Source organism: Sapajus apella, unplaced genomic scaffold (genome assembly GCF_009761245.1).
Source record: "Sapajus apella isolate SASKATOON/1434 unplaced genomic scaffold, GSC_monkey_1.0 scaffold94, whole genome shotgun sequence".
Taxonomy (NCBI): Eukaryota; Metazoa; Chordata; class Mammalia; order Primates; family Cebidae; genus Sapajus; species Sapajus apella.
In genome coordinates this window covers 1,383,603-1,397,891 of record NW_022437034.1, presented here as the reverse complement: position 1 = coordinate 1,397,891, position 14,289 = coordinate 1,383,603, and the positions used below count along the sequence as shown (strand labels likewise).

Genomic DNA, 14,289 nt, shown 5'->3' with positions numbered 1-14,289 from the left:
CTTCCACAGGTGCTTGGCTGTTTCTCAGAGCTGAGCTATTCTACCAGCCAGAGGTCACTTTGCACGTGGATGGCAGTGAATTCTGCCTGAGTGACTGAGATGAGGCTCCCTTCCCTGCACCATCCTCCTGCTTCCTTCACCATAGTGAGAGGCATCCTGCTCTAGCGACCCCTTGGGAGTTCTGCTCCCTCGAGAGGCGAATAGCTGCTCCTTCCCTTGCTCTCCTTCTTGGTTGCACATTTTGGTATGGTGTCCTCTTTTCTGAAGGTTCACAGGGAACCTGCTCTTTGCTTTTGAAATGATGTGGAGTCTTGGGGACTTGATGTCTCAAGCTGGCTGAAAATGTGTCCAAGTCCAGGGCAAGGGGGGAGACACGCTGGGGGAGTGTGTGAGGTGGTGCATGGGAGGGACACACAGGGCTTGAGAGGAGGGGGTGGGCGGGCCTCCCCATGCCAGTGCCGCGTCCCTGAATGTTTGTGGGGCTTGGGGATTCCCGCGTGTGCCAGGTGGTCAGCACTGTATTGCTTTCTCTCTGACACATCCTCAGTGTCGAGATCAATGTGAGAAACAACCTCTATGGCGTTCTTGCCCTAAGGAAAGCTGACCGTGCCGACCCTACTCCTGGGTGGTGCAGGCCTACTCGAAGTTTTGTTATTCGGGGTTACATAGCACACACATGCTGCACACAGTTTTGCAAAACCAATGCCATGCATAATATTGTCACAGCCAAATAACTCTAGGTGGCGGGGGCCATGGAATGCTTCAGCATCCACAATCCTCCCAGGAGCTGACCTGTCCGTGGGGCCAGAGGGCCTTAGGATGTCGGAGCTGGAAAGTTTTATGGAGGTCGCCCATGTCTAGCTTCTTTACATGATGCTTGCGGAAACTGAGACCTGGAGTAAGGTGCCCAAGGCCACATTGCGAGGTAATGGTAGAGAAAGAACTAGAAGCTGAGTCTCTGGACTTGCTGGTCAGTGCCCTCCTCCTCTTACAGGCTGATGCTGACTCTCCCCAGCTCCATCCTATCCCATTCTGCCTGGGGAAGGCAGGGCTGGGGAAGGGAGGGCAGAATGGGGTGGGGCTAAGATGGGGCGGGCTGGGAATGTATGGAAGGAGCTCCCTCTTCCCTCAGGAAGGTTCGGCTTCCCTTGGCCCACATGACCACAGCCACATAAGTCTCAGCCTTGGAGAGAGGCACCATTTGGGCCCAGAAGACCCGGTCACACTGCCACCCATGGGGTACTGGCTAGTCTTTGCAGGTATCCACGTGGACAATGCTGGACATGTGTCTTGCTGTGCCAGAGCACAGAGCCACATATACTGGAACCAGAGAGTGAATCTCAGGAGATAAACGGCCTTAAAACCCAGCGCCTTGCAATTTACAAAGAACTTTCACCAAATGCTCAGTGGTCAGGGCTGGGTGCCTCTCCGGTTCCCTGGGCAGGCAGTTCTCACCAGGAGGTGCGACAAGTCCCCCAAAACAGAGAGTGTGTCTTTCTCCTCTGCAAGCCCTCTGTGGCACCTGCCCCTCAGGTTGGCCTTTTCCTGGTCCCTCAAGCAACGGGCCTGCATCTCGAATTCCGTCACCAGATTGTTCCTTCTCGCCTGGGTGTCCTGGTCTGCTGGGCATTAGTACGGACTCCCAGCTCCTGTGCAAACGCTTTCACCATGTGCCTCCCTACTTCTCATTTCTCTCTCCTTCCTCTGATACATAGCCAAGATTCAAGTGGGGAGGCTCGGGGGCAGAGGCCTGCAATCAGGAGCCTGGGGTGCAGTCCGGTGACAGGGCAGGGTCCTGGCTGAGCACGACAGCAGCAACAACTGTGTGTGGAGACAATGTGCTTACACACGAGGGACTAAGCCTCGGGGACTGCAGTCCACTGGGCAGGGCATTGTGGACTCCGAAACAGGGTGGGACCTTTTTTTTTTTTTTCTTCTGTGACCACCAGGTGGCATGAAGTGATGTGTGCGACCCCGCCTCAGTTACAGCAAGGACCTTCGCCCATCCCCTGGGCTTCCCAGCTACCGCTGTCTCCTCTCTACTTGTAAAGCTGTCCTTACACACATTTCTATTTTATTACGTAGATTCTTGTGACTTTGAATCCTTAGTGGCGGTAGCTGAGGTGTTCTAAGTAAATGAATAACCCCAGGACTGGAACAAAAGTGGTCTCTGCCCAGTTACCCAGGATATTCAGCTAACACTGAATCTCTGCTTCCCGGGCTCCAGTGGATGCTCTACTTTGTTCTGAGATCATCAGTGAGCTGTTACTGCCCCGGCCAGAGCCTGAAAGGGAATCAGGCCAGGGGTTAGAAGAACGGGGTCACACCCTGATTGCTTGGGACCTTGGCTGGGAGGGGAGGAGTATGAGACCTGGAGATGGGAACACCCGCAGTGAGGGTGACTGAATTCTAAGGGGCAGAGGATTTGGGCTGGGCTGCATTATGACTTTTGGGGTTCCTGGGTAGTTTTGCCTTCCTCCATTAAAAAATATAAAAGTTATATTTTTTTAAATTAAAAAAAATTATATCTGTATTTTTTGAGACAGAGTTTGGCTCTTGTTGCCCAGGCAACAATGAGTGCAATGGTGTGATCTCCGCTCACTGCAACCTCTGCCTCCCAGGTTCAAGCGATTTTCCTGCCTCAACCTCCAGAGTAGCTGGAATTACAGGCATGCGCCACCTCGCTTGGCTAATTTTGTACTTTTAGTAAAGACGAGGTTTTTCCATGTTGGTCAGGCCGGTCAAAAAATTGTATTTTACAATTGTGCTGGTACACAAACACAATCCTGGCTGGATTCATTGTTATATATTCACTTTTTTCTTTTAAATGTAGAAAGGTGAAACTTAAAATAGTTTTGCAGCCTCTAAAAGTACTCTGTGGCGGCTGGAGAATCCCTGGGCTACAGGGCCATAAGAATTGGCCCGGGGCAAGAAGCATCGCTGGGTTCAGATGAGCCCTGTTTGTGTCCACAGAGATCAACTCTTGTTCACTAATCTGTTTTCAGTTTTTTCTTTTTTTTTTCTTTTTTAAATTTTTTTTTTTTTTTATAAAAAGGCAGGGTCAAATTTTGTTGCCCAGGCTGGAATGCAGTGGTTCAATCATAACTCACTGCAGCCTCAAACTCCCAGGCTCAAGCAATCCTCCCACCTCAGCCTCTGGAGTAGCTGGGACTATAGGCGACTGCCACCAAGCTTGGCTGAATTTCGAAAAATGTTTTTGTAGAGATAAGGGTCTAGCTATGTTACCCAGACTCGGTTCACTTTTCAAATGAGGAAGCCAAGACTTAGAGGAGGAAGTTGTCCAAGTTCCAAGCTAACCTAGTGATGTTTGGAGTAAGAATGTTGATGTAGTCCTTTTGGGTCTGAGCTGCATGTGATTTCATGTGATTTCGCTTGCGAGTGTGACCTCATCCCCACACATGGCAGGGGTGTGTCTAATGACTGTGAAGCCCACTAATTTAGGGTTTTGTGTGACAGCATGTGGACAGAATCTGGGGTTAAATTTCCCCTTGCGCTGTCTAAGAAGAAAGGAGGTATAAAGAGAATGTAAAATGTAAACCAGATGGGGATGTACATGAACTACTGGAGTAATTTGTTGTTTTCAAGCTTTTAGAAGCACGAATTTATGTTGTCAAACAGCTAACAATAAACCTATATGTTACACCACAGGAAAGACTTAAGTAGTCATTAAAACCAGTTTCCTGAGACCTTTTCTAAGCAATGCACTAAATATGGAAAACAATACAACCTTATTTTTTTAAAAATAAAAACTTCAGATTGGCCCAGCCCACGCCCAGATCTATGCATGTTTTGTGAGCACCCTAGGCTGGAGTAGAGCCTCAGATGAGGCAAAGCTCCTTCAACTGCTAGTTGTGAGTGAACCCACAAACTCATACTCAGGTCAACAGCCATGATTAGCAATAGCGGCTACTAGGGATTGTAGCTCAAAGCAAAGCGAAACAAACAAAAACCCACCAGAACCCAACAGAAAAGAGCAGATAGCTCCTTGGAAACCCTGGGGGCCCTTAGCACAACTGAATGCTCACACAGTAAGCACTGTGATAAACTTGGGATCTGTAACAGCATACATTGCTCGATAGAGTCCCCCCACCTCCCTTTGTTGAACTTCACATTTCAAAACTTTACTCCATGCTTCTGAGGACCCCTACTTCTGGGACTTCCTGCTTTCACAGAAGAGAATGTATTTAATATAATGATTAGTCAGGATCATGAATTGCCATGTTTCATTTTTTTAATAATGAAAATCCACAAGGGTTTAAAATATTCTTAGACACACCTAGCTTGGCAAATATCATGGACCTCTACATTTGTGTGAATTCACACGATCTAGCCAGCACCTCAGCTCTGGCTGGCCCCCTTTGGCACCAGGACACAATAATTTATTAAGCTTCAATACTTAATAAGTGTGCACAAATATCATGCAGACATTACGACCATACTCATAAACGAAAAGTGTATTAGAGACATAGACTTATACAAAACATCTTGTAAACAAAAGGGAAGAGGTTGATATTTTCTGTACAAAATATGCAGGTTTTTCTTTTTTAATAATCTGTAAGAGGCATCATACTTCTGGCATTTTCAAAAAGTGAAAACTGTATAAAAATAAATATTCTATGTACAAACACACACAGGCCAATCCAAGGTTAGAGGCATCACTGCAAAACAAAAACAAAACAATGTTCTGTTAGTTTCAGTGGGTCTGCAGAGGTTTATTTCCTTTGTAGGAAGGGAGGCAAATCTTGTTCTGGGTTGGATGGGAGTTCTGGACAGGGGAGCTGTGGGAACCATGAGACCCTAGGTGGAAGAAACTGGTGGCTACCTTAGCTCCCTGAGGGCAGGAAACCAAGTTCACCTCTCTGTTCACCTTTGTGGTCACTAGAGGGCACTCTCTTTCTCTGCTGGCTTTGGAGGCCTGGCTTGTAACTGCATCGTCCCAGATTAGACTTATGCTGTGAATGAATAGTCATGAAGGTCTCCGGTTGCTTCTCCAAGACATTGCAGCTCTTGGCGGTGGCTGTTCTTCCCCTGCTAAGCTCAACCATTTCTATCTCCTAACCACTGGCAGCAACCTTAAAGAGGAATTTTTTTTAGGGGGCCAGGGTTTGGAGGTCTTGTTCGACACACCTTTGACCTGCTTTTGTGGTGTTTTAACTAGATCTAGGTGGAGCTTGGTAGGAGGACGAGGACAGGCTCCAGGGACAGATTCTGGGGAGCAATCTCTCTTGAGTGTTGAACTTTTCCTTCTTGGGTTAGGGGGTGCTTTAGGTACCCGGGCGAGAAGGTGTTCAACGTTGGCCTGGGGTCTTGGTGGTTTCACCACTTTTACCCACCCCAGTGCACTAATGAGATTCTGGGTATCTTAGCACAGGGGAGCTTGTTCATCTCACAGTAAGTGTGACTCTTCTGTCACTGGAACAGGACTGGATTCGTTGAGCACAGACTCTTGAAAAGGTTGGAGTCTCCAGCCCCTTAATGAGGCTGAACCTTGAGACAATGGTGGTGGGGGTTTGGTGAAAAGATTTGGAGAGGCACGGTGGAGGGAGACGGCATGGGGCAGCATAGCAGCTGCCACTATTGCTGGGGACCAATGCGGGGCTTCTGGGTTAGTTAGCAAACAGACGGCCCCTGTCAGCCTGGGCAGCCCTGCGCTCTGGGGATCCATGGTTGAATGGGGTGATCGCGTGCAAGGGCACAGCCCTGTGCTGTCAGACTGATGTAATGATGGCAAATGCCAAGGGCAGTGTGAATCAATGAAAACTCATTGTCGGTAGGAACTCTGGGAGCCCAGGAGAGACTGCGCTGCAGGTCACATGTGTGGTGGCATGAAGCTCTGCGAGCTTAAATACAAAGGGAGTGGTAGAGTGGTGAGTGGCACAGCCCCTATGGGAGGCACAGTAGCATGTGAGATCAGAGTGTAGGCAACTGAGATGCCCGACATCTAAGACACGTCCTCATGTGTCATAAACGACCTCAGAGGAACTCTATGAGTGTTAACTGATTGATGTCTAAGGTAAAAACATGGTCTGGAACTTCTTGGGAAAGTTCCTTGGGAGAAAGGCACGATGTACATTGAACACACAAAGCATAAAGATGTCACCTGTGTGGCTGCATGGACATTCCGCGTAGGGTCTGCTGATACCTTAAGAAGCATTTTAAAATGTTCTTTAAGAGTGTGCAGTGTATGGGATGTTTAATGGGCATCCTGCCCTTGAGACAGTGCCTTTTTGACCTATGTCTCGCTGCCTCATCTGTAGCAAGGCAGAATGGAAATTGTGGGAACTGTATGGCACTGTTGAGAATGGAGCCCCAATGCTAATGGATGGGAAACCTTACCTTGTTCCAGCAGCCCTGGACTGGTAAGCCGTCTTCGCCCTGCAAGGAGAAAGGAAGGCAGAGGGCTCAGACTACCTGTGACAGTCCACCAAGTGGGCAGGAAAGGGGTAACAGGGGCCACACACATTGTGGCAGCTGATCAGGATGTGGCCCACACACTCTTGTCTATTTCTTTTCTCTACTCCAGGTCAGAACCTCAGAAGGAGGTGGAAACAAATCTGGCTGTTTTCCCATTGGCTAAGGTCACATGCAGCCACAGTGCAAGGCCAATAGGGGCTGTCTTTGCCTGCGGGGCCAGCAAGCAGAGATGTCCTTGTATGCCACAAAGGAACAGTCTCTGCGCTGGCCCTGTGGAGTGCTGGCTGCTCACGGGCAAGCCACTCAGCACGAGGGGGCCTCAGTTTCCTCCTCCATAAAACCTGGGCAAAGGCAGTTGCTTGAAGTGACCTCTAAGGGCCCTCCCAGCCCTCTGATTCTCTTATCTGTCTCTCTTCCTAAGCAGAGGGAGGAGGACATGCAGACAGTCCCTCTTTGATGATCAACCCTGGGGTGGGGTGAGGGGCATGAAGGGACAGGCAGCCTCATGGGTATTGCAGCGCAGCCCTGAGATGCCTTCGGCAAGAAATCAATGGTTCCTGGCAAAGTCTTAGCCTTTGCTGGGAATTTGGGGGTGCAGTGTGGTAGCAGTGCAGGAATCAACTGCACACTGTCAGTCTCCTATGTTGGGAACGACCATGCAGCCAATTTAGCCTTGAGATGTTCATGTTCTGCCCTCAGTGATAGAAACCTTCCTGAGTCTTCTCAGGCCCTCATCTCCCCTCCTCACTGGCATTCCTTTTGGGGGATCTAGAAATCTAGAGACCAGGTGGAGAAGGTGAGGCTGGGCCAAGGGCAAAGATCTGGTTCTCAGTCCAAGTCTGCTAGACAGGCAGGGCAGACAAGGAGATGGCCACGGGGCTCCAGAAGACTGGAGCAAGTGCTCAGTCCTGAGGGAGCATGTGGAATGGGAGTCCCCTGCTGTCCTGGTCTAACATCATCCACCCACCCCAGAAGCTGAAAACACTCATCACCTGGCATTCAGCAGGGATTGGTCCCAATATGGAGAGCCTAGGAAGTCTGGTTGTCTTGTAGTAAAAATGACCATCAATAGCTTCCCCTGTCCCCCAAATCCATAATAACACAGAGGAGGAGGCAGAGTGAGAAACAACAGGGGGAAGACTCTTCTCCAGTAAAAGTAATAGAAAAATGACATATTGATATGGGTTGTTACGGAAGAAAATGCCATTTTACATGGAGAGTCAAATCAGGGTGACCTTCATTTTCCCCTCTGGGTTGGGGAGGGAATTGCAGGGGGAGGTTGTGCATTCCACAGTTTCAGGGTGACCCTGTGTCCCTTCCCCACCCTGCCATGGTGCGGTGCGACACACATCACATGGATGCTGGGAGGGAGAGGAACCTCTGCAGGCCTGAGCGGCATTCCCACTGGCACGTGGATGGTGGCAGCGGGTATGGAGGACAGGGCAGGCAGAGAATGAAAAGTAATGTATGGTGAGGAGCAGAGAGGCCAAGGCAGCTGCTGGCAGAACTAAAGGTGCCTGGATCGTGGGAGGGGATTGTGGCTGAGGGAAGACCTGGCTGGTGCTCAAGGCAGGTGCTTGGATAGGACCAGAAAGTCCCAGTTGAGAACGGTGCCCGTGCCGGCTGCATGCGGGAAGTCTCGAATGGGAAAGGTGCATGTACAGGCTGCATTCGAGAAGTCTGGGTTGGAAAGGTGCCCGTGCCGGCTGTGTGCATGGGGTTTGGCAGGACCGTCAGGGACAGGAAGCATGCGACCTGCCTGCTTGCTCTGCACTCTACTTTTCTTGCATATGCTCCTCCTAAAAAGTCCCTAACGCCATTCAAGGGGCTCTACAACCACCTCTCAGGGTCACACAGCATAATTCCTTATATCTTTTCCTCTTTTGTCAAAGAGAATTCCTGTGTGACCCCAGGGTGGGGATGTGAGGCCCCAAATTCTCATTTATTACTGGTACGATAAAATAACTCTTGAACTCCAAACCTATCGGGGAAATCTGGGGAGAGCAGTAAAGTGCTCCCTTCTGCTTCTTCTGCAGTAAGAGGATCAGCATGGAGGCTTAGACTGTCCATGCCAGAGAGGGACCAGGCAGGCAGGAATGAACTGCTACCACTTAGCCTGGGACATGCTTGGAAGAGGGGTCCTTAGCTGTCTCCCTTCCTCCTCCTGAACTATATTCTCAACCTTTTCATCTTTCCCAGACTCTTCAGTAAGAAGCCATCTGACCATGAAAGAAAGGGACAAGGAAGGGTCTGGTACTGTCTTTGGAGATTTAAGCAAAAAGAACAAATGCTTTAGGATCTGAAAACCTAATCCTGGTCCATTGGACCATCCCCTAGTTCTGATGGTGTCACCTGGGCAGTGACCTATGACCAAACCTGGAAGAATAGGCAGGTGGCTCCTCCTCCACCTCAATTCTAGAGCTTCTCAGTATCTTCTGTTGGTAATCTTGCCCTTCTGTCCCTCAAATCATGCGATGGAGGAGGCAGGGGATACACAGCTGACTCAGGCGTCTCATTCACACATTTTGCTAGATGTTCAGCCAGTGCATTCTGAACTAACTGCACTGCCTCAAGGAAAGGAAGTCATGGTTCTGAGAACTAGTCCAGAGAACCCACTTTCCTAGCTGGAGTCTCTAGCAGCTTTGTCTATAATCAGTTTGGAGATGAGGATCAGAGGCAGCCAAAGCCAGCTTCAGGGTGGGAGGGCTGGCTCACATCAGGTGGATGTGCATTAGAAGTAGCTGCCGCAGGAAGCCAGGAAACATCCGGGTAAACTTCGCATGCAGGAGGGTGGCATGGCTGGGAGCCCCCAGAGTACCAGCCAAGGTGGGGTGACCCTTGGTGTCTACAGAGTGAAGAAGTGGGACGTGAAGATGGGGAGGATGGAAAGGAGTGTGGACGGTGGCTGGGGAAGCACGCGGTATGAATCACACACGTGGGGAAGCCCAAACTGGCCATGCAGGCAAGCAAGAGCGATGCCATACCAATGGGCACGGGGCATCCAGTCCGTCCAGCCCTGGTAACCCCGGCTCCCCTTTCTCTCCTTTAAAACCTCGATGTCCCTGTTCATAAAACCAACCACGATGATTATTCAGGTAAAGGCTGGCCAGCTCCAACCATGGAGTGGAGAGGCCCAGTCCTCCCCTGGCCAGGATGCAGGACCCTTGAGGGATCTACAAACAGGGGCTAAATCCCAGGTGATCCCCCATCTCCCAAATCCAGCTTTTGTGCTCTCTTTGTGCTCTGGAGAGTTCAGCTTTGCATCTGTACAACCTGCCCCCTCTCCATTAATCTCCCTGTCTTTACAGATTCACTTAGTATAAACACAGACAGACTGCAACTTAGTGCATCATACTTATTAGAACTTTCAAATGGATTGAAAGGCACTGGAGAAACCCAGCAGATGTGCGTGATCATTAACTGTTGGCTCTTTTGAGAAGGCTTCCCATGGGGCGTCTGTCTACTGATTCTGGTCTGCAGCTTTAAAGGTTTTAGCTGGATGGCTGGTGAGCACTGGGAGGCTGTGCATTAGAAGCCCTTCATCTAGCCTTGCTCTGCCCAGTTTTGAGCATCAGTGGCCCTGAGGAGACACTAACTCTGGTTCCTGCATCCTGACTGAGGGAGGATTCAGATAGCTTGAATGGCCGGCCCACAGAGGCGGCCACAAAACAAAGAAGGCAAATCCGTGGCTCACAAATGCTACACTAGCTTCCAAAGCCATCCTTGAGCTAAGAGCTGAGGCCCTCCCTGAAAATCCCTTTCCTAGTGGTGTCTTCACTTCCACACATCAATTGTTCTGCATCTTCAAAGGCAAAGGATTCAAAGGCAAGGAATTTAGCCCGAATTACTTGCAGCTGTGGTTATAAAGCAACTCCAATAGCAGGCAGAATTTCACCGGTCAAATGAACAGATAGATTTTGGTAGCATTGGTGTAGACATTTGGTTCTCATCTTAGCTTATTTGCCTTCTTTGTTTCCAACTTGCAAACCTCAAGGACAAAAACCAGAGCAAGTGATAAACAAAAACATACCAACGGGCAGGGGGCATCTAATCCAGGCGCTCCTTGGTCTCCCTTATCCCCTTTAGGCCCTCTAGAGCCTTTCTTCCCCCTCTCCCCCTGGAAATAATGGTTTAGTCCGAGAAAAAAAACAACATCAAAACTTTAGGAACATTCATGTGTTAAGATTAGAGACAGAAAAATAAAATTAAAGAGGGAAAAAGAGATGCTTTTAATTAGGATATTCTCCCCAATAGGATTTGGAGTCCACACCCACCTCCTCCTCATCCCCAGGCCCCTGAGAATTTGGCTAAGGTGGGTGGGAGAGGGAGGGGAGGATGGCAGCAGGGCTCAGAGCTGCAGGTGGAGGGAACCACAGATGGAAGATTTGGGTGGCCAGTTTTGCTAACACTAAGCCCAGGGTGGGTCTGTGTGGAACACAGTGGCTAGGGACCAACTTCCTTCTCTTCGAGGGTCTATTTTGAAAGGCTATGGGCTGACAACTTTTTTCCCCAATTAATGTTTATCCCTTTGACATTCTACTAGGAGGCAAGGTGATTTTGCTTGGAGCCCTGGGGTGTGTGTGAACATAGCGTGTATGAGCATATGCACATATGTGCCTGTGCATGTGTATGAGGGTACAAGTGTGTCCGTGTGTGTATATGTGTGCATGCACATGTATGTGTGTTATGTGCTTGGGCACATGAACACGTTTGTATGCATGTGTGTCCATGTGCACACATGTGTGTGTCCTTGTGCACATATATGTGTGCGTCCAGGGCTCATGGATGGCCCCTGGTTCTCAGCTGGGTTCTCCTGTTCTATGTGTATCTTGCTCCATCTTTGTCTTGCTTCATCTTTTTCAGACAGTTATTTGTATATGAATGTGTTGGTTTAAGGAATTCATTTGTTTCTGAAAAGCTGCAGTAAACATCATTTTTCTAAATTGAATTCTATTTTGTATGTGTCAGAGTCCATTTAAAGAAGAGCTGTGGGGAATTCTTTTTAAAAGTGAAGCATCACCTCTTTAATGAATTTGCATTTGCATTTTTTATATGTGTGTTTCCTAAAAAGGGGGTTCAGTGTGTCCATAGGAAGTCTTCCTGGAAGCTCCTCTCCTCTCTGGAGGGGGATTATCTAATGCTTGGGGACTTCAGCAGTGTCGCTCCAGTGTGACTTCGAAGGCTGGGCAGCATGTTAGTCAGGACAAAGACTTGAAGGCAGAATTGGTTCCGACAGCAGCATGACTTTGTGAGGCTACTTCTTTGAGCCTTTGTTTCCTTACTTGTAAAATGGGTACAATAACACCTGCCTCAAAAATTTGTTCTGAGGCTGGGCAAAGTGGTTCATGTCTGTAATCCCAGCAGTTTGGGAGGCCAAGGCAGGAGGATTGTTTGAGGCCAGGAGTTCAAGGCCAGCCTGGACAACAAAGCAAGACCCCATTTTTTCAAAGAATAAAAAAATTAGGTGTGGTGGCATGTCCCTGCAGTCCTAGCTTCTCAGGAGTCTGAGGCAGGAAGATCACTTAAGCCAAGGACAGGAGTTTGAGGCAGCTGTGAACCATGATTGCACTACTGCCCTCTAGCCTGGGCAATAGAGCAAGACTCTGCCTGGAAAAAAAAATTGAGGTGTTTGTGCTCATTAAATGCTTAATAATAGCACATAGTATGTACACAGAAAATGATAGCTGCTTCATAATGATAATGATAATGATTTCTTTTTAGCTAGTATAGGAGCCAAAGGTTGGGGTCAGAGGTTGTCATGTGCAGTGTTCCTGCAGTGGAAGGCTACAGGGTAGAAATTCATTAGAGGAAGGCAGAGGATAAGAATGTTTTTGGCTGGGTGTGGTGGCTCACGCCTGTAATCCCAGCACTTTGGGAGGCTGAGATGGGTGAATCACCTGAGGTCAGGAGTTAGAGACCAGTGTGGCCAACATGGCGAAACCCTGTCTCTACTAAAATTACAAAAATGAGCCAGTTATGGTGATGGGCACCTGTAATCCCAGCTACTCGGGAGGCTGAGGCAGGAGAATCGCTTGAACCCGGGAGGCAGAGATTGCAGTGAGCTGAGATCTTGACACTGCACTCCAGCCTGGGCGACAGAGTGAGACTCTGTTTCAAACAAACAAAAGAATATTTTTGGTGTTCCTTCAGTTCTTTGGAAATTATGCAAATTTCTCGATTCCAGAGGTTGTCTGCAACCAGTGCATTGTTCTAAATGAATTTCCTAAAAATGCAAATCCTTACTTAGAAATGGACATGTGTTTAAGATGACATATGTATGCACATATTAGGTATATTTCCATCAGCCTGAAATTTTGTCTGCCAATAAGAACATCATGCTACAAATCATCCCCAAGGGGCAGACCAGCAAAACCACTAGCTATTTGGGTGGGGAAGCCATCTGATAAACTCTCTCAGGGTGTGGCCTCTCATTCTCTGGGTCTTGAGCAGTTTTCTAATGAAGAAGATGGGCAAATCTGCTAGAGTGGGGAATCCCAAGTCCAGGATACCCCGGGGGTAACAGAGGGTTGGCATGTTCCAGACTTTGACAGCAGGTAGCGGATACTATGGGGTGTTGTATTCTAAAAATCTGGGCAATTGCCCCAAATCAGGTGTCATTTGAGGCTACTGGAGTAGTAGCATCACCTGCAGTCTCCCTGCCTCCCACCCCCAGAGAGTGACACAAAAGAGACCCTGGCAAAGAGGGAACCCTAGTTGATAAGGGAGAAAGGGGTGAATAAAGTCAAGGAGCAAAGGCTTCTTAAAAACATGGGTAAATGTATGACAGTGGACTTTGGAGGAGATGAATGGAAAGCCGGTGAGGGGAAGGGAAAGGATGAAGGACATGGGATTATTATAATGAATGAACATATTGGGGGAGAAGGAGTAAAGGAAGAGGCCAAAAGAGATAGTGGAAGAGGAAGAGGTGAGGAGGCAAGACGGACTTAGGAAGCAAGATACACGTGCACACACATGCACCAACACATATGCACCCACACACATGCGTGCACCCCCCCACCCCTCAAAGTTGGGCATCTCAGAGAGCAGACGCAGCCTCGCTGCATGCACGCAGACCTTTTCAGCTGGCTGGTTTGCAGGCAGCCCCACAGTAACCCCCGATTTTCCTGATGATTAAATTGCCAGATTCATGCCACCCTTTATCCTTTGACTGATTTCTTATCCTAAAGGTGGCTCCGGGGCCAAATTCATAGAGCTATTTAGGGGAAGGGAAGCTACTTAGTGACAAGGTCAGGATATTCTTTCCACTGGTGTGTATGCTTACAAAGCTCCTGGTTTGGGGCTCTGGGCCTTTGCCCCCCATGACAAGGACCTTCCTTCCATGAACAGGAAGAGGCTCTGGGACCATCCTTTGGTGGGACATGGAGAACAACACTTTTAAGGTTGTATCTTGGTTCACTGTGAAATAAAACAAATCTCTGGGCCAGGCATAGTGGCTCCTGGCTGTAATTCCAGCACTTTGGGAGGCCGAGGCAGGCGGATCACTTGAGGTCAGGAGTTCGAAACCAGCCTGGCCAACATGGTGAAACCCTGTCTGTACTAAAGCTACAAAAAATTAGCTGGGCGTGGTGGCACACACCTGTAATCCCAGCTACTCAGTAGGCTGAGGTGGGAGAATCGCTGGAACCTGGGAGGCAGAGGTTGCAGTGAGTGGAGATCACACCACTGCACTTCAGCCTGGGAGACAGAGCAAGACTCCGTCTCAAAAAAAAAAACAAACAAGCCACCAAAAACCAAATCTCTGATGGGGTGCACGCAGTGAAGCATGATGTGCACAAAGTTTGGGGGTTGCCCTATAGGGAGCCACCCTCCAAAACCCAGGTGGGGCAGGGGAAC

The 14,289-nt window shown here is 48.9% G+C and overlaps 1 protein-coding gene across 26 annotated transcripts in view; it reads right to left on the bottom strand.

The window, feature by feature from the left end:
* Nucleotides 1–4,230: 4,230 nt before the first annotated feature.
* The window catches only part of COL13A1 (collagen type XIII alpha 1 chain), a 157,476-nt gene continuing 147,417 nt past the window's right edge, over nucleotides 4,231–14,289 (bottom strand). For 23 of the 26 annotated variants that reach the window (XM_032256195.1, XM_032256206.1, XM_032256194.1 and 20 more), the window contains 3 exons: nucleotides 10,466–10,552; nucleotides 6,358–6,396; nucleotides 4,231–4,679 (listed from right to left, as the gene is read on the bottom strand). In XM_032256195.1, coding sequence (XP_032112086.1) covers nucleotides 4,677–4,679; nucleotides 6,358–6,396; nucleotides 10,466–10,552 — 129 coding nt within the window. In that variant the 3' untranslated portion in view covers nucleotides 4,231–4,676. Of the gene's footprint in view, nucleotides 4,680–6,357; nucleotides 6,397–9,419; nucleotides 9,498–10,283; nucleotides 10,424–10,465; nucleotides 10,553–14,289 lie in introns of all 26 variants that reach the window. The other 3 variants (XR_004262166.1, XM_032256198.1, XM_032256209.1) reach the window with 3 other exon arrangements.